At 32.5% G+C, this 20910-nt stretch overlaps 2 protein-coding genes across 2 annotated transcripts in view; one reads left to right on the plus strand and one right to left on the minus strand.

Annotated features, from left to right (window-relative positions):
* LOC106461010 (dual specificity testis-specific protein kinase 2-like) overlaps positions 1–3214 on the plus strand; it is a 71208-nt gene extending 67994 nt beyond the window's left edge. The window contains exon 11 of the mRNA XM_022387814.1: positions 2081–3214. Within this exon, the coding sequence (XP_022243522.1) occupies positions 2081–3189 (1109 nt within the window). The 3' untranslated portion in view covers positions 3190–3214. The remainder of the gene's footprint in view (positions 1–2080) is intronic.
* Positions 3215–13393: 10179 nt separating this feature from the next.
* The window catches only part of LOC106461007 (dihydropyrimidinase-like), a 25203-nt gene continuing 17686 nt past the window's right edge, over positions 13394–20910 (minus strand). Inside the window, exons 12-16 of the mRNA XM_022387815.1 lie at positions 20027–20110; positions 18466–18645; positions 17851–17937; positions 15733–15922; positions 13394–13574 (exon numbers count right to left, since the gene is read on the minus strand). Coding sequence (XP_022243523.1) covers positions 13486–13574; positions 15733–15922; positions 17851–17937; positions 18466–18645; positions 20027–20110 — 630 coding nt within the window. The 3' untranslated portion in view covers positions 13394–13485. The remainder of the gene's footprint in view (positions 13575–15732; positions 15923–17850; positions 17938–18465; positions 18646–20026; positions 20111–20910) is intronic.

The raw sequence follows: 20910 nt of genomic DNA on the forward strand, positions 1-20910 counted from the left end.
TATAGCGAACAAAATAAACAAATAAACAAACTTCCTCTTTTATATATATATATAGATAATAATGTTGTGTTTTTTAGACATGCATATTGTACCTTGTATCAGCATTTTTTGTTGTGTTGTGTTAACACCATTGATTTTCTCAGACTTTTCAAAACTCATCCATTGAACTTGGCCTTAATCAGTAAAATATTTTGCACACTCTTAATCATGACATCCTGACAGTTTTATACAACCTCTGGTGTAAGGGTTGTATAAATATTTCTTCTCTGGTGTATGTTTACAACCTGAAAAAACAAAAAAAGCAACATCAAATTGATTATTCCCAAAGTTATTGTGCTTCTTTCTACACATCTTTAACTTCAAGATTTAGATTTCTTTCAATAATTTGTTTTAATTTAGCCAATAGATGTTACTACCATTTCTGTTTCAGCTTTATTAGCTTATTTTATAAATGATTTAAGTGTTGAAAACTCCTCCGATGCAGAAGTGACACTCTGAACAAGAGATATTGATTATTATCGAGTTTGTAATGTCATTGTTTGTGTGCACATTAAATTTCTCATATCATTATAATTATTATTATTATCATAAAGTAATTATCAGATGAACTCGAAATATATCATCTATAAGCTCTGTAATGGATTAAACTTCAAAGCTTTACATTGTTCCAATCTTCTTTGTGAGTAGTTTACAGTATTGTAAGAACTGACCTGACCTCATCAGGCCTCAATCAAGTTCATTCCCTAAACCTAATCACAGGGTAACAAAATTATAAGGATTGCATTTGGAAACTGTTCTCAAAGTTGCATTTGGGGGGTGGTTAAAGTAATTTCTATGTCTGTATGTGTGTGAACAAGAAAGCAATAAACTTTTCTTCCAAGCTTCTAGTAGTTTTTATGTTATTTTATTATTTTGTTTTATAGGTGTAGGCATTTATGTTTAGCTGTGGACTAACTGAGTTGTCTTTGTTTAGATGTGATGATTTTAATACATAGAGGAAATTGTTTCCTACGGTAGTTCCATGATAGACAGTACTGTAACTTTTATTGAGTTCACTTGGTAATCTTTATAGTTTTTAGAGTTGAACCTAGTCAGTAGGATTTGCTACATAATGTTTATAGTATTTATTAGATCAGGATTCACCACATAATCTTTATAGTATTTATTAGATATATCAGGATTCACTACATAATCTTTATAGTGTTTATTAAACAGATCAAGATTGGATCTAGTTATTTTGTACTGATACATACTGAACATATGGAACAAAAATATTGATTTCAATCTCAAGATTCATATTATAAGATGTAATCTTCCCAATGGAGTATTTAAAGAAACATCAGAGTATTCATTTTATCATACCTGAAGCAAAGTTAATTTGTTCTACACTCTCCTTCTCCTGGCAAGTACAATGAAAAAATGAGACAATAATAGGAGTTTTACATAATAATACGGTTAGGTCAAAAAAATAAACAGGAGTTTTACATAATAATACAGTTAGGTCATTAGAAAGTAACACGAGTTTTACATAATTATACAGTTAGGTCATTAGAAAGTAACACGAGTTTTACATAATTATACAGTTAGGTCATTAGAAAGTAACAGAAATTTTACATAGTAATACAGTTAGGTCATTAGAAAGTAACAGGAGTTTTACATGATAATACAGTTAGGTCATTAGAAAGTGAAACAACAGCAGTTTAGAATTTGAACAAAATGCAATACCTTTTCCTCATCACCAAAGTTGTAATCACTCATAAGCAGCACTGACTTCTGTGGATTATTTTTATCTTTTGTAATTTTCCTGTATTGCTGTTTCAAGAATTATGAAAAGCATTACATATCTCCTCAGAGAAGTGTTCAGAAAGATCACAGCCCCAGTTTAATGTTCTTTACTATATCTTCATCAAACTGAGAGTCTGTTTGATGTCAGTGTAAGATAGAGGTTTTTCTCTTGGGATAAGTGGGTTAAGTTTCTAGATTTATATTGGTTCTTGTGTGAATTTAATAATTGTATAACAGAGCTTCTTCTAAATCTGACTTAAGTATATTGAAAGTCATTTTCTGATATATTTTCTAGTTAATAATCGTAGAAGCTGGTGTGAAGACAACCAACAGCTAATGCCAGTTGAAACACCCCGTAAATGCAGGTCCTCTACTGCATCTCCCGTGGTTACCCCAAAGGATATTGGAGAAGTGATGTCTAAGGATGATCCCCATTACAAGCCTAACAGCAGCTCACAGAATCCTTTCAATACACATTTCATATTTAAAGGACAGAAAAAGATAGTGGAACAAACAGTAGTTCTGTCACCCAACTTTACATATGACCTTCCATCTCCTTCAGGAGCTTTAACTCCTCCTGGGACTCCCATCACTCCTGATGAGTGCCCATCTTCACCTAGAGAGACCCTGTCTACAGGGCTCCAGAGACTTTCTGTTCACTCTCGAGCTCCTTCCCCAACATTACTACAGCAGACCCTAAAAAAAATTTACACCTACAAGTCAAATGTTACAGTTCCAGAGCCCAGTAATACCAAAAAGGTTGTTAATAGTTCCGTCCATAATGACTCGGGAGAAGAAGAAAAAGAGAATGTGGGATTAGCATCATGCCCACAAGGTTCCACTTTATCACCTCTGTTACAGCACAGTCAAGTCCTCGTTAGTGCCAAAGTACATAGTTCCTGTACAGATTCTCTGTCAACTGAACAGTGGGAGTCCATTAAGCAGTTTACTTGTCGCCAAAATGAGGAATGGAAATCAGATAAAGATTCTAGTCGTGGGGCTCTGGGAAGGAAGCGGCCTTCTTCCTACCACTCGGATGACTCTGGTTGTTACTGTGGAGTTCCTTGCACTTTGCAAGTACCAGAAATAGTTCCACTAAATTTGAGAACTGGTCATGGTGATATAGAGTCCAGTATGGAAGACCTGAATGAGCATGAACAATACTCTATTAAAGAAAAATTCACAGCTTTTACCACCAGTCAGCCTACAAAAAATATATTGCTGCAGCAAGAAATGAAGTCCACTTCAGGTGTTTCTGTTGACCCCAGCAAATGGACAAGACTCCCTAGTCAAAGTTTAATATGTCATGAAGTGACAAAAAGCTGTGAAACTGTGCTACAGCAGCCACATGCTTGTAATGGTGGAAAGCTCTTTCAGTCCAGAACGACAGCAAACTTTCTCTAGACAATGGAGGAAATACAGAAAGAAAGGTTTGTAAAACATTGTTAGTTTCTCTTTTTGTGTGTGTGTGTATGGACTACTTTAAAGTAATTTGTACATTCCTGACTGTTTCTGTTAAAATGAAATACTGAACAGAGTTGGGCTTTAATTGAAGAGATGAGTTTCACCTTCTGCACCATGAGAACTTATGTAATTAATGTTTCTTTTATGGTATAACTTTGGTGGAGGGAAAAATGTTCCTTTTTTTTGTACTTACAGTTAGATGAGGAATGTTACTGTAAAAGAAGTATTGTAAAACCGTTTTTTTTCTAAATTTGTTACGGTTTAAGTTATTGTATGTTTGTCTTTTAAGTTTTTATCACAGCCAATTTTTGTTCTTCCACTTCTCAAGAATAAGGTGTATAACTATTATTTATCTTACCATTTTTTTTTTAGACACCTTTAAATATAAAGCTCACTTTATTCCATAAGTCATATATAAAAACAACCTTGTGGCACTTCAGAGAAAGTATTTTTTATACCCTACCACCCAACATATTGTTTTGAAGCTTCCAGGAAAACAGTCTACGTAAAAGAAGTTTTAAGGAGTTGTGAATAGAAAGTACAAAATTACCTTCTTAAAAATATGAAAGATGAGAATTAACTAATAGAAATTCCATTTTTCAACTACAAAAACATTAACATAAGTTAAACACTTCAAATCTGATTTTCAGTTTCATTATTTTCATGGATCTCCAGAGATTTTTAAGTGATAATTGTTTCTTCTTAGTGTGTGAAAGTGTGGTTAAATTTATATTTTTTTGTATTTAGGTTCTGCTCATGAAATGTGTGTTTATTATTCATTTATAAACTCATTTTGTAAAATAAAAAACAAGACTGGGTTATAGCAATATTGTGTTACACTATATGTCTTTATGTTTAGTATTGTATTGTTTTCTGTGTCTGATTAGGAGGTTTATTAACACATTATTGTTTCTTTTGTTGGTTAGTTAGGAGTTCAGTATTAAGTTATTGTTTTCTGTTTTCTTTGTTGTATAGTTAAGAGTTCAGTATTACGTTATTGTTTTCTGTTTTCTTTGTTGTATGGTTATGAGTTCAATAATACATTATTGTTTTCTGTTTCCTTTGTTGTGTGTTTAAGAGTTCAGTAATACTTCACTCACCTGACACGTGTACCTTTGGTTTGAAGTTTTCTAAGCTACTAATTTAACCTTAGTTGTTATTATATGTAGATGGTGTCTCCTGATGAAGTTGCCAAGATAAATACTGAGTAGTCAAAAAAAAATTTTTCTGGAGCAAGACAAGGTTGCTAGTACTTTTTTTTTGTAATTTTTTTTATATATATTTTTTTTGTAAAACTGTGTACAGATGATAATATCACATTGTTTTCATAAGCTGTAGTGATGGAAGCATTTAATGTTGGTTGTACGGCTAAGCTAGACATTTTATCCATGAGTTGTATTATTAATATTTACAGGCCATTTTTTCATGTAATTCAGTGAAATTATTTTTTCATCAGTTATATCTGTTTCATTTTTACAGAATAGACTCAAGAAATGTCCAACAGCAGGAAATGAAAGTGAACACAAAAGGGTTTTAAAATGTATAGATAGTAAAGTTTGTTTTTATCTTGTTATAAGACTGTTTAAAAGAAAAAGTCCTAAATTTGTATTAAAATAAAATGTGGACTTGTAGAAGCATTACTTCAGATTTTACATAGTTTTAAGTATAGAATTTTAGACGAGGTTGTGTAACTGTAATCCAAAGATTTGTGTTTGTTACTAGATTAGCAACACATTCTTCAATCACAGTATTTTTGTGTTGTATCTTGAACAGGTATTTAGCAGGGTTTAAAAACTCTAATTCTCCTGTCAAGTATTTGATTGCCATATGTGTGCTGTTTCATAAAGTTAATGGCATGTGATACGTCTCCAGTGTATTTTATTGTGGATTTGTGTTTGAATAACTTGTGAAAAATGATTCATAACCCACAGATAGAAGAAAATTAGATGAGAATTTATCTCTGTCATCAAATAATTATGTGTAATTTGCTTATCTTACAACTAGAAACAAAGTACCTGAACTTATTTATTCAGTGGGTGATCAAATATTTTGAAGAGAACACTGAAGCAAAATAAATGTTCTGAAGGAAATTCCTGTTTTTTTTGTTTTGTTTTGTTTTTGTAAAATTTACATGAACATTCTTCTTTTTTGTGTTGTGTTCAGGATTTGCATGTGATAAATTCAAACCTTAGCTAACTAAATGGCACTAGGAGTGGACAGTTGTTTGAAGTGTTTGGGTTCGTTATAATATTCTATTATAATCTTGACATTAAGCTTGCCTGTACAAGTATCATTAACTTAACTATTTGATTCTTATATTTTATTAAATACTTAAGAGTGTAATAATCAACTTTGGTATTTTTAAATCTAATAGTTTTTTTTTTTATTTGAGTTCATTATGCCAGATCCATTTCAGTTATTTCTTAGCTTGTCAAATTCTAGGAGTTCTAATGTCGTGTTGTTGTTTTTTAACTCGATAGACCTTTTTCACAGATTGCCATCCATAAAGTTGTTCATACTTACCTTATTCAACTAGAAGGAATTATTTTTGAGAAACATAATTCATCTTCGTGTACTTTTAAAACTATTTTGGAGTATGTAAATGTGTGTATACTTGTATGAAATTTTTTTTCGTTGTTGTAGAATAATATATTCTTGAAGAACCTATGTACAAAGATCCCAGATTATTAGTCTATCAGCTCATTTTGAAATATGGACTTATAGAAATAAAACATAGCTACAACGTTCTTGTTGTCTTAAGAACTGTTTTTTTTTCTTTGTTTGTTTTTGTAAGAAACAGCCATTTCTCTCTATATTAAATATAAACTTTAGTTAAACAAACAGGCATTTAGGTCCTTTACATACAGGGTTTGTATAAGTACTGGCAAGATGTGATATTTGTAATTAGTGACATTTTTTAGATAAAAAAAACTACTGATGTCAGTTACCTACTTTTGATGAACAAGTGATACTACAGTCATCTTACAACATTACATTCTTCTCTATGTCAGGTTGGTATTTTAAAAGGATATTTATGGATTCTTTAAATAAGAATTCTAAAAAACATGTTTTTTTTAGTTACAGACAGTTTGTTCCCAATGGGTATAGTATGAAAGCTTATGTAAGATAGCTAGTGCCCAGCAAGTATAGTGTGAAGGTCTATATAACAGCAAGTACAGTGTGAAGGTCTATATAACAGCTAGTGCCCAGCAAGTATAGTGTGAAGGTCTATATAACAACAAGTACAGTATGAAGGTCTATATAAGAACTAGTGCCCAGCAAGTATAGTGTGAAGGTCTATATAACAGCAAGTACAGTATGAAGGTCTATATAACAGCTAGTGCCCAGCAAGTATAGTGTGAAGGTCTATATAACAGCTAGTGCTCAGCAAGTATAGTGTGAAGGTCTATATAACAAGTACAGTATGAAGGTCTATATAACAACAAGTACAGTATGAAGGTCTATATGAAGGCCCAGCAAGTATAGTGTGAAGGTCTATATAACAGCAAGTACAGTGTGAAGGTCTATATAACAGCTAGTGCCCAGCAAGTATAGTGTGAAGGTCTATATAACAACAAGTACAGTATGAAGGTCTATATAAGAGCTAGTGCCCAGCAAGTATAGTGTGATGGTCTATATAACAGCAAGTACAGTATGAAGGTCTATATAACAGCTAGTGCCCAGCAAGTATAGTGTGAAGGTCTATATAACAGCAAGTACAGCATGAAGGTCTATATAACAGCTAGTGCCCAGCAAGTATAGTATGAAGGTCTATATAACAGCTAATGCTCGGCGAGTATAGTGTGAAAGTCTATATAACAGCTAGTGCCCAGCGAGTACAGCACGAAGGTCAATGTAAGACAGCTAGCGCCCAGCAAGTATAGTGTGAAGATCTATGTAACAGCCAATGCCCAGTGAGTATAGGGTGAAGGTTGATGTACAGCTGAACTCACTGGGTAGTAGCTGTCTTACACAGACCTTCAACTATACTCGCTGGGCATTAGCTGTCTTACATAGACCTTCACACTATACTCGCTGGGCATTAGCTGTCTTACATAGACCTTCACACTATACTCGCTGGGCATTATCGTGAAGGTCTGTATTACAGCTAGTGCCCCACGAGTATAGTGTGAAGGTCTGTATTACAGCTAGTGCCCCGCGAGTATAGTGTGAAGATCTGTATAACAGCTAGTGCCTAGCAGGTATAGTTGAAGATCTATGTAACAGCTAGTGCCTAGCGGGTATAGTTGAAGGTCTATGTAAAACAGCTAGTACCTAGCGGGTATAGTTGAAGGTCTATGTAACAGCCAGTGCCTAGCGGGTATAGTTGAAGGTCTATGTAACAGCCAGTGCCTAGCGGGTATAGTTGAAGGTCTATGTAAAACAGCTAGTACCCAGTGAGTTCATTGGGAAGGTCTATGTAAAACAGCTAATGCCCAGCGAGTATAGTTGAAGGTCTATGTAAAACAGCTAATGCCCAGCGAGTATAGTTGAAGGTCTATGTAAAACAGCTAGTACCCAGTGAGTTCATTGGGAAGGTCTGTGTAAGACAGCTAATGCCCTGCGAGTTCACCATGGTCTATGTATACATTTTCTTTATGATTTATTGTAAACATTTTTTTCTGCTTAGAGGAAATGGTTTTAAATAACCTATGCATCAGTGTAAAGGTAAAAAGTTCCTTCTTTTGACCCAGTTTGGATACAAAACACAAAAATGCCTGTTGGGTAAACAGTAAGGTTATGTGACGTTACTTAAATTTAGATTGATGTAACATGATTTTTTGTTTTAGCAAGTTCACTGTAGTTTAATAAAATGCGATTATTTGCCTCAAAGCCAATGTTAGTTCTTCCTTGGTTATATTTATGGTAAGTACTTAAAATAATCATCAGTTTACTGATTTGTTTATTTAACAAACTTAGAAAAACTTAAAATTTCAGCTGTTCCACATGTGTATAGTAACTGTTTTGTGTGTTCAAAAGAAATAAAAGTTAAAACCATTTGGCAGTCAAAATACCATCGCGTAAAGTGTGAAAATTAAGTTAAATTCTAGTTATCTAGTCACAAAGGTTTTTATATTTTTCACATACTTCTCTGATGCTGAATTATATAACGTGGTAGATATGATTTATAGTTTATTATTATTATACGGAGAAGGTACTAATCGGAAGAAAATGCTAAATTCAGTATGGATAAATGACATTTAGGCTTAAGTGGAGTATCTGATCTGAATATCTACACGCTGTCACAAGTTAATTTGATCTTGCTTTTGGAACAGTTTTTCAACACTTAAAATCTGAGTTTGATGCTTGAACTGAAATCATCAAATATTTATGCTTGATAATAAGTTACATAGGATGATAGGGTGAGGTTAATAAAAGCTCAAATTGATTCATTTAAGTTTCAACTGAGAAATCTTGATGTTTAGATAACTGAAAAGTTATATTTGTTTAAATATTTTTCTGGAAATCTAGATTGGAAAAAAAAAATGCTGGTAAACTAGAATTCAAAACGCCAGATCTTCCATGAATAAACTTTTTATGGCTAAATACTTGTATTCGTGTGATTATTGTTTTTAATCGTTCTTTATTACACAAGCATTTATATCGTGAAAAAATGTGATAATACATTTTAGATAATTATACAAAGTTATCGCAAATTTTGATCATAATATTTATGAAGACTTTATCATTGTGCTACAAATATTTAGTACTGTACATATTTAATAATATTGAATGTGTGTATATATAAGTCCCCCTGTGGGACAGCGCTAAGTTTACAAACTTACAATGCTTAAATCCGGGGTTCGATTCCCCATGGTGGACACAGCAGATAGCCAAATGTGGCTTTGCTGTACAATAAACAAAATATATACGAATTAACACTGTAGTTAAGATGTTTTCCGGTGCAAAAATATAGTTTACATACGACTTATCTTATGTCATAAGTCCGGAGTTGTCTAGTGGTTATCATGCTGAACTGAGGATCAGAAAATTCAAGCATCCAGATGTGACAGCTGCTCAGATTTTTACAACAAACTCCTGACCAATAAAAGGTTTCTCGAAAATATAATCATGTGATGTGCCATGGTGGGACAGCGATATATCTACGGACTTACAACTTTTAAATCCGGGATTCGATTCCCGTGGTGAAAACAACAGATAGCTCAATGTGGCTTTGCTCTAAAATAAGCAAACGCTTGGTGATATTTATTACTTGAATAACTGATATCTGTCTCTAAAAAAATGAGAGGGCCTCACTTTTGTGAACTGAAAATCTGAGTGTGTCCGGGTTTTATGATTTGAAAATCTGGTCATCATAAATATTCATGAAGCTGAAGTAACAAACATACGAACTAAACAAGCTCGCTAACTCTCATCAATCTACAATCTCTTCACTACACCTAGCTTAACCTTTTACATCGTTCATATAGTTTCAAAAAGAGTCTGGTGTGAAGTTTCTCGAAGCAAAAAGCTGTAAATGTTCATGCACATTATTTCCTGAGTGAAACAAAAAAAACAAACTCGGATAACATTTAAAAGGGAGAAAACATGCTCACAAAGAAACTGTTCATATCTAGTTAAGTTTCATCTAGATGTTGTAATATTAATTTATCCCCCCAAATGGGAAATTTTTAAGATTCCGAGTCTAATTATGGCACTGTTAGCCCTAATAACGTTTTTCAACAGGAAAGACTTGTCAAATATCTTTCCCAATTCAACTTCTGGTTATCACAAGAGCTTAACTTTTTGTTTTGGCTCAAATACAATTCAAGTAGTCTTCATCAGCTAAATATTTGATTTCTACACGTTTGTCATGTGGTATTTCTGTCCTTAAGTGCAGTCAACACACTAATGCTGATAATAGCATGACTTCCTATATTTTTATAGGCATTATGCTAGTGATTAGTTATATTACAGCCAGTCACAGCGTAAAGTATCAGCACGTGACTATACTTTGGTGTAGTTCATTTTCATGCAATAGAGGTATATTTTTATAAGCATTTTGGTAGTGTAGCATTATCTGATTAGTTATATTACTGCCAGTTACAGCGTAAAGTACCAGCACGTGACTATATTTTATTTTCATGTAATAGAGGGCGCGAAATTCCATAATATTTGCATTTTATACCCATTTCATTCACTGATTCATAATTATTTACTATAAAAGTATATTTAAGCTTCATTTTATAATGATGAGAAATCTTTATAAATTGATTCTCAAAATAAAAGTGTTCTTATATTTTGTTTTGTAATTAGTAATCAGATATATCAAACATTTCATTTTCTAATTTAGCTTATTTTCTTTATTGACTACAATGACAATCAAAAATCGGTTTTCCTTGTACACAGAAATCTGTAACAATCAAAACTCTCCTTGAATAATCTAAAATTGAAAACAAATTAGTTGTAAAACAGAATAAAAATGTGGCAGTTTCTTGCATACTATTATATCAAAACTGGTTCAATCAAATACAAAACATTACTGTTTTTTTTATTATTATTCAGATTGTATGATCTAACAAAAACAAATATATTGTTATAAGCTAAATTTTCATTGTTTTGATTTAGATGTTTTCTAGGGGGCGCATGACTTTAAGATAAAATAAGTTCACAAAAGTAATCTTAAAATACCTTAATTTTTCGTAAATGTTAATGATCGAGAGAGTTTATGAAATATCTAGAGAGAAGGATATACTATAAATATTAGAAACAGTGAAGCACTAGTTTCAGTTTGTGCAGTGATTAAGTGAAATTCAGATCAGTATTAGTTATCACGTATACATATTCATTTACACGATCGATTAGCCGTAAAATTGTACAGTTTACGCTTATTACACGCTAGTCGTACCATCATTAGCGAATAAACTTCTGTTGAAAGTGAAAATATTTGTGTACTAGGGCCTATAACTGTGTACAAGTGATAGTAGCCTGTAGCAAACGTTGAGGAAGAAAGAAACTAATTTGTTATCGTTACGTGGACTGCACCTCGCATTATTTTCACCAAATAGTTTGAAAGAACGTAAACAAGGAAAGGAAATGTTACAACTTAGAGCAATATATATAATGGATTACGTAAAAACTAAAAACAGCTAAAATTTTTATTTTAAGATGACTCTTACATCTTCAGTAGGGTGACCAGACGTCCTGGTTTTATTATATCAAACTGTCAGTGTCACATGGAATCACGAAAATAATAGGCCTACTTCTCTTACTCATTGTTCTAACACGTACTCTCCTGTCTCCAAACTCTTTTTATTGAAAAAAACTGAACTGAATATGCCTAAAAAAGTTTCAAGGTAATACTAATACTTAAAAGTACATCTTTGAAAATGTTATGGTTATTAAATAAGTCTAGATATAAAATAGCCTATTTTAAGATGAATTGGATAAAGTGAATAATTAAAATTTTCTTGGATGTATAATTTGATTATTTTGCTCATTTGTTTAAATTATTTCAGAAAAATTTCAATGTTGATATATTTGGAAGTATTGTAGAAAGTTCGATAAGTTTAAGGTTAATTAAACAAATGATAAATTATTTCGAATTTAATTTAGATAAATTTCAAATACAAGCAAAAAATTATAAAGAAGTTTGAATACTACGTAGTTAGATCCACGTGTCTAATCCAATCTCATTTAATGTGGTTTTAAGGGTCATTAAATTTAAAGTTGCTGATACAAATACAAAAATCATTAATAATGGAGATTTATCATAAGTTTTTATAAATATTTTAAACTACTGAAAGATATTTTAGTGCTGTAGTAACTTCTATAAAACCAGATTAATTACTAAAACATATGAACGAAATGTAAATATGATTAAAAAGTATATAATTCTAATCAATATTTGCATCAAGGTTTACAAAATCCTCTAACCCAGTAAGTCATCAGTTTTCTTGACTTGTTTTGTAGGTGTTTAGCAAGAACAGTGAAAAAGTTGCTGTCTATCTTGTTTAAGATCTAGCGCATTCTGAAGAATAAAATATTTAAAGATTGTCATTCAAATAAATATCAATAGAAATGTGACCATACCCAGAAAGTTATGCACACTTTAATTTTGCTGATAAGTCTACTAGTGTTCGCAATAGTAAAGGTTTGCATATAATGATAATAACAAATCCTATATAGACCTGATAATTTTAAACCCAGGCGTAGGACTAACGTCTACTCGAGCTTTCAGTGACATACTAAATCTAAGGCCTTGTATTCATCTAGACTCTAGAGCATGTAAATTGAGCAGTCGGGAAGCCTAATTCTAAATGGACAAATTCTAAGTTCAGAAAATATTAGATTTTGAATAAATAAGGCAACATTAGCTGAAGGAGTGCACACACCCACACAATGTCACATATATCGTTTTGTTTTTTCGTGATCTTGGTGACCTTTTTGGTCTTTTATACTATAACAAGGGTGACGATCGGCATAAGTAGTGGAATATTACAATTTATAATTCTTACCACGCTTATACGAAGTTTATATTTGACGCCCTTTAGCATTTAAAAAAACAGCAGTAGCTTAACAGTACAATTTCTAGGAATTACAACTCATAAAGAAGGCACATTAAAGTAAAGGTAGCTTTGTTTTATCACATAATATGAATTTAATCTAACAGAAAAGTTAATTAATCTTTTCTGGCTTAACAAAACAAGTCAGAATCAAGTTAATCGGGAATAAGACCACATGTAACTTAGACAGCTCAATCAGCGTCTCAACTCAGAAAACTAAGTCATATATCCTATTCGATTCAAGAAGATGTAATAATGTCACATACAACTCATGAAGCTGAAACAATGTCACATAATAATGTTACATTCAACTCAAAAAGTTAGAATAATATCATATTCAATTTGAAAGCTATAACAATGACACATTTACTTCGGATAACTAACTTGAATAAAATTACATTATCGTGAGTTTTATTATCTCGTTTGAAAAGATTTGAACTTTTTTCACGAACTATTACAGATTCAAGCATAATTGTTCTTTATAGAAAACAAGTTATAAATACAGAGTCATTTAAGAAAAAAAAATTCGACTCATTAAGTGAACCAACAAAAGCTACTAAAATGAAGTCAGGATATAAAGATTTATGTACTCTGGGTTCCAGTTAAGAAGTTACCAGAAAATGACCTTTTTTTTGTTGTTTTAGGGCTGACATTTACTTGCGTGTTCACAGCTGATAATATAAAGCCGACATTGACATAATACTATAATAGCAAGTAAGCACAACTACTTCTACCAAAGCCCTGCTGATTTTCCTCCTGGTGGGTTTTGAATTCGTTTTCCACTCAGTCTGATATCTTTGTCGTCATCAATCTGTGCTCCTAAAAATAACAATACACTACACTTTCAGTACTTAAAAAATTACAAATCAAGAATGATCATTTATGATAAGTTGTCGTTTTCAACTCTAGCATAGATTATAGGACCTTTAACAGAAATGTTGAAATTATTAGCTACACAACACTATATAATACTCCTATATCATAGCCTTAGCATTGCATATTTCAAAGGTCAGTAGCAGAAGCTGACCACGTGCCCTAGGCAACAGTACGCAACATAATCAAGAAGAATTGCTGTCTGGAAAAGGGACATAAGTCATGTAGACATAAGTTGCTTCCACGACACATCCGTTCAAGTGCTGTATACCTCAAGTAACTGTAGAATGAAACGCATATTCATGTTATTACATACAAAGGTATATCGATCAAGTTGCTTATGGATTTCTGTGTGAGCGGACTATTGAAACTGTCGCTGATAAAAGGTTATCTTAGTATAGTGATTGGCCTATGTTAGGCAAGCAGGCAGTAGGAGTGTGCTTTGAACATGACAGCTGCAGGACTATTGTTAAGATGTACGGTCATAAGATAAAGAACGACCGGACGTGGCGATATCGACTGTAACAACGTGGTAAGGCTCCCAAATCGTTGTCATATAACGTACCCAACCTCTATACGTAATTCTTGTGTAAGGAATCAAGCATTTGAAACCCCATACCTATAGTAACAATTTATACTTTGTAGACAGCAGTACATGTACTTCAGGATTAATTATATTGCTTTAAATATATTTCTTCGTATTTACAAATACTATTTCTAACACTGCAAATGTCATAGTTAATAACAAGAATGAGGTTACATAAATTCATTTAATACTTATATATTATACATTACCGAAGAACAAGAGACTTTTGAAAGTAAACTAGCTTCAGTAAAGTTGCTCTTCACAACAAATGCACTACAATGGATAAATTGAATAATTTGTTTTGAGACATTTCTTAGGTATTGTTTTCAGTAAAAATTTAAACAGAATAGACAGAGCAAGTTTGAAATCTTAGATATAGAAATAATGGAATACAACTGCCTGTTGAAAAAAAAGGAGACGACGTTTCGGCACTTGTACAGAGGTCTTATTCAGGTTTTAGTTTTATATAATATTGTGTATGAATGATGACTTTGTTTATCAGATATTCACAAAAAGTTACACGAGGACTATATGCACTAGTCGTCCCTAATTCTGAACTAATGGACTAAAAGAAAGGTAACTAGTCAGTAACGCCCGTCGCCAATTCTTGAGCTACTTTAATCGAATAGTAAGACTTAGCACTTATACTTATAATGTATTGACGGCCACAAAATGTCAAAGCGTTCATCTGTATCTCGTTTACGGCGGCCGCTTCTCGCGCTGGGTTTGAAAAGCTGCACACTCAGGCAAAGTTCAACATTTACTTTTGAAATGACGGGAGAACAGGCATGAATAATGTTGATGCCAAATTTTATTTCACAAGCAGGATATTCTACATTAAATTGTAAGGAATTAATCACACTATCGTTCACATTTCAAAACGTCACGTAATTTAAACAATAAAAATGTAGGTTTACTGTATGATATTGTTGAACGGTTCTTAGCATGACTGAAATGTTCAACAATTACTTTTCTCGGTAGGCGCCATAAGTAGCTCAGAGCTTTGGTTCTGAGTGAAACCAAGAGTGCAAAACAATTAACATTTTTAAAGTCCATGAAATAATATAAATTGATACATTTACTTAAACTTTTCCCGTCACTGGGGACGGGTACTTTCGCTTGTTCTTGTATAAAACACTCTTAATTTTTAAACTATGTATACAATCCAAAATATGTTACAAACTAATATGTTTGGCATACGCAACTACTTTGGTTTGGTTGCTGTTAAGCACAAAGCTACACAACGTGTGCTCTGCCCATCACGGGTATTGAAACCTGAATTTTAGTGTCTTAAGCCTGTAGATATACCGCTGAGCCACTGAGGGAGAGGGACTGTAACTAATAATTGTGTAAATAAAGCAAAGAAAAATTGTTTCAAGATGTGCTTAGTGTAATAGTGATTTCAGTGTGTGTATGTATTTTGTTTTTGTTTGTTTGTTTGTACGTTCATTGAACAGAAAATGCTTATTTTTTTTTCAAATGGCATTAATATATTTTAACCAGTTCTAGAGAACCTACCAGAAAGACTGAAGGTTGAGTCCTGCAAGTTACGACCCCCACTTCGGGTAGGAGGACGGGAGTAAAATTCAGAAGATTGGGATATTATCTCCGTTACCTCGACAGCTTCATCTACAGTCTCTCCTTCAAGGTCACCTTCAACGGCAACACTTTCATATGGTTCTCTTTCAACTTTGAAAGGCTGACATGCCTGGTAAATGGTAAAGCATTCTTTAGTTGACTAAACACTTGTAATCTAACTACAAAAGGTTGAACAATAAAACACCTCTAAAAACTTTATGGTGAAACGTCAGTTGTCTTAAAAACGTAAATATTATCACCGAATATACAGTATCGGAAAAAATGAAGGAAAAATGTGAATGAAGTAGGTATAAAATACAAAATTACCGAATTACTGTCCATTGCATTGTATGAAAAGAAACATGTTGATAGTTTACATTGTTTGGCTGTCATCCAACCAATCACACTGTGCCTCATCAACATAATGTTTTATAAAAGTACATACAATCAAACTGTTCCCAGCAGTAGTGTTGTGGTTACACTCATGGTCCCGTGGACAGAAATATTGTAAACATGTAGTTTTGGTTGAATGCTACATGCGATAAATTGAGATAAAATTTCTTGCTTCATTAAGAGATATATGAAAACTTTAAAGAGAGAATGTGAAACTAGTACTGTTGAAAATAGAAACGGTCAAGATAGAAAGTCCAAACTCTTCGAATGTGATATTAAACAAATCCAGTTATGTTATGTACGTCAATCCAGTACAAACCTTGTGAATGGTCTAGCTGTAAGAAGTATTGATGTGAATGATGTCTCCAGGACATTGAGATACACATTAACAGTAAGTGGCCTCAATGGATGTTACACGTTAACAAGAAGTGACCTCAATGGATGTTACACGTTAACAGGAAGTGGCCGCAATGGATGTTACTCATTAACAGGATGTTTAACAATGGATGTTGAAAAGAGATAACCAAATCGAAAGGCCAATTTTTACAGTAGGACCGTTTCATATAAGTGACTTAGACTGCTAAGCAGTTTTTAGTTTTGGTGTGATTGCAGCCTAGAAATTTAGGAAAATCAAATGTTTTGAAATAACTTTAACCTTGCGATAGTTTTATTGAAAACAGTACAAAGGGATGAACAAAGCTAGAAGAGAGAAGATTAGTATTACAATCAACATACATCTCAGCAGTGAACGATGCTTGGATAACATTACAAGTGTGAATTGCATCTACACAAACCTGATGGCACCCCTACCTGTTGTACATTCTTATTCATTAAGTCATACCCTCAGGAATAAAGACACTGGTCCCAAGTATGCAGCAAATGTGGTGAAACGATACTTGGAGGATGATGAAAAAAGGTCAATGGAACACTCACTAACAGTTCCAATGTTAATATTATTAAAGTTATATGGGATTATATGGAAGCTGAAAAAGTCAAACGATAATTAAACAATTTGGCTGGATTCTGGGAAATAATATCAAACATTTGTAAGAATAATTCACAATCATACGTTGATAAACTTATGGTAACACAAAAATAAGATGCACTGCTTTGTTTAAAGTAAATACAAAACACTATACCACTATACAAGCTATTCACTTTACTTTAGTATTTTCTGTAATAATGTATGGCACTAATAATAAATTGACCACTTAGTTGCACATTGTTTGTGACTCTTGTATGTGTATCCCCTGTGCGTTTCCTTAATCATTTCCAATACTGTATGTCATCCAATTATGAGTCATTTTCTCTCAAAACAACTAATAAATGAAAGAGAAATTATTGATTTGCTCAACAAACAGTTAAAGAGTGAGATACTACTGGGATTATTGCCAATAATGTCGATAACAGTGAGGGAACTCAAAAATGTTGAATTAATGTACTCTAATAATTTTAAGTTTTTGTTTTATGACATCACATATTCCTAGTTAGACCGGTATATAAAATTAACTGTATTATATGCTAACTTTTTATTTTTTAGTTCTAACCTATGTTGGTAGCTTGCTTTGATCAGAGATTATTGATAAATAATATATATTTTGTTAATTTAATTTTAGTTGCTTGCTTCATTAAACTTTTCGACAACAAACTAGGTTAGAGTCCTACCTTATCCTTTGCTCGTACACAAGAGAAGATGTATGGACAAAATGGTGGTGTGTCAATAAACCTTCCCTCTCCCTTTGTCACTTGCAACTGGAAAATAAATACATTCATGTATGATAGATATAAACAAAAAACATCAATGAGAAAGTTAACTAATACGTGAAACATGATTTAAATATAATTTGTTTATTGTCTCACAGCTTGCTGCCCTGCTATGAACAGTCATTGATCCTTGCTGTAAGAAAGAGTTATTGACCTGACCTAACATTGCTAAACCTCAATACGTTCTCAACCTGTGTAAATTTTGTGAAGATAAATATAATTTTAAAAAATGAGCATGTAATGTAAAAGAACTAAATTACATTGCTTATTGAAGATTTTTTTTCAGAAGCAGATTCCTAAAATTGTTATTTGGACTCTTCTAATACATTAAATTAAACTTCTTTGTACGTATTTATTAGATCCACGTTTCCTATCTAACATAACAATCGCAGATACAACATACATTTCAGTTCTTTTAACTTACATTAAACCTGATCAACAACAGAGTTTCCACCAGCTATTACAATTTCACCTACTAGATAACATTTCAGTTCTTTTAACTTAACAAACGTTTACCTGACCCTGATCCACAACAACCCTTCCACCAGCTATCACAATATCGGCCACTCCATGACATTCCATTCCTTCAAATATATTAAAGTCTGCTTGAGAGTGGTGAGTTTTGACAGAGATAGTACGTGTTTGCTCTGGATTCCAAACAACAATATCTGCATCTGATCCAACCTGGATTCGGCCCTATACATATAAAGAAGATTCAAGGCTTGTGAAACAAATTAGACAATTCTTAAAAATCGATGTTATGTTTCATTAGTTAATTAACTTTGTAAACTCAAGTTGTATTCACTCGCTGCTGGGGTTCCCCTTGGACAACTAAATCTACTGTGATATTCTCAGTTCATTTAGTCACAAATAACAAGAGAATCGACAGGATATGTAACTTGGAATAAATCCGAATCTCTCACGTTGACTGATCTTGAAGTAGAAAAGAGACTGGATACAATGTACACAACGTTCAAGGCAATCTTTATTTAAAACAAAAAAGCAGTCAAAGTAAACGAGTGTATTGGATGATAGAACAGAACTTTTTGGTCTCAGAACGAGAGTGCTTGATTTTCTATCTTGTTCTTAAGATATTCTGCGATAAGGTGTCCGCAGTGAAAGAATACAATAACGATATAAAGAATGCAATAGGGTCATCTCTCCGAGTGCGCATGCGTTACCCACGTCACTATCTGTAATCCCTAAAGCAAAAGAGGGATATTACATTTCCTCAATGTATCACTAGACTTGCCAATGGCTAAGATAACTGCCAATATCTTCACAGTGTATTCGAACTATTTATACTAAAATAAGCTTCTCCACGAGAAAATTCGTGTGATACCACAGTAGAATGACCCAGGAGAACATGTAACTAGGGCAATAGCAATTTAGCTACATTTGTAGCCAACTGTCTACAGTAAAACAAATATACGTGTCTGCTTGCGTGTATATGCGAGAGAAAAAAAAACATTTTGAAATTTAGGTCAAACAACAAATATTCCCCTGTCTGAACTAAAAGGGAAAGAAACGCAGGGTAAGCTTTGCACACTACACCACGAAGTAAAATTGTATACACATTAAAAGTTACAGAAGTAATAATACTTATGATTTTATGCCACATAAATATTGTAACGTTCCATAAGAACATATACCACCGATACCTTAGATATTGTAAACTAGTCTTGAATAATACTTAATTGTTCGTTTTCATTGCTGATACATTTAGTAACTCACAAAATGTCCAACGGTGAAAATTCAACATTACATTCATTCTTGTTCTTACACGACTATAAACAAACAAGCTGATTGGATATTTGTTTAAATCTTTCAGCTGACACGATAATTTTTCGTAATGCACAAGCATGAAAGAACATTTGGTTGACTATGATTGTGGTTTAGTATTTTATAAATATGATTTTTAAATAGTAAAGAAACTGTAACACGAAACTTATATCATCAATAAAACACATAATCCATACTGGGGTTTTACACTCCGTTACTTGGTAATGTTATTTTTTCGGTTTCTTGTAAGCTTATCAAACGATTATGAAAAACAAAGAAACCTTTTAACACTTACTTTCCGTGGGTAGATGTTGAATATTTTAGCTGCATTAGTACTGGTTACAGCCACAAACCTGCACGGATCCAATATTCCCATCACCTGATTTTAGGTGAAAAGAAAGAATACATATTATAGTCACTAGATTTTCAATTAAAATAAACACACAAAAAGATAGATACAAATTGGACGTAAATTCTGTTTCCTTGCGATCTGGTTAAAAATATTCAAGCAGAAGAAACCACATGTTGAGATTACCTTATAGTTTTGTACATATTGCACTGTCATAAAAAATGAAACTCCAAAAACGAGAACACTTCTCTTTATTCAAACAAATAATTATTCAGATCTAACTTAACTCAAATTTAACTTTGTCATTTCCTTCTCTTATGTAAGCAGTTACATGGGTTTTACCTGTCTGTTTTTTTATATAAATACTGCTATGTGGGTCTTAACGGTTTGTGTTTTCATATAAATACTGCTATGTGGGTTTTAACGGTCTGTTTTTTTTTAAATACTGTTGTATAGGTTTTAATGGTCTGTTTTGTTACGTAAGTATTGCTACATGGACTTTAGCCATCTTTTTCTCTTAAATTTAATTAATTGGTTGAACAGTCTGTTTTTGGATATAAGATAAATATGATTACCTGAGTTTTAACAATCTTTTTCCTCATATAAGTATGATTACCTGAGTTTTAACAATCTGAAAACTCAGGTAATCATATTTATATGAGAAAAATGAGAAAACAGATTGTTAGATTGTTAAAACTCAGATAATCATATTTATATGAGAAAACAGACTGTTAAAACTCAGGTAATCATATTTATGTGAGAAAATGGACTGTTAAAACTCAGGTAATCATATTTATTTTTTCTCATATAAATATGATTACCTGAGTTTT

This window comes from Limulus polyphemus, unplaced genomic scaffold (assembly GCF_000517525.1).
Source record: "Limulus polyphemus unplaced genomic scaffold, Limulus_polyphemus-2.1.2 Scaffold879, whole genome shotgun sequence".
In the NCBI taxonomy this organism is placed as follows: domain Eukaryota; kingdom Metazoa; phylum Arthropoda; class Merostomata; order Xiphosura; family Limulidae; genus Limulus; species Limulus polyphemus.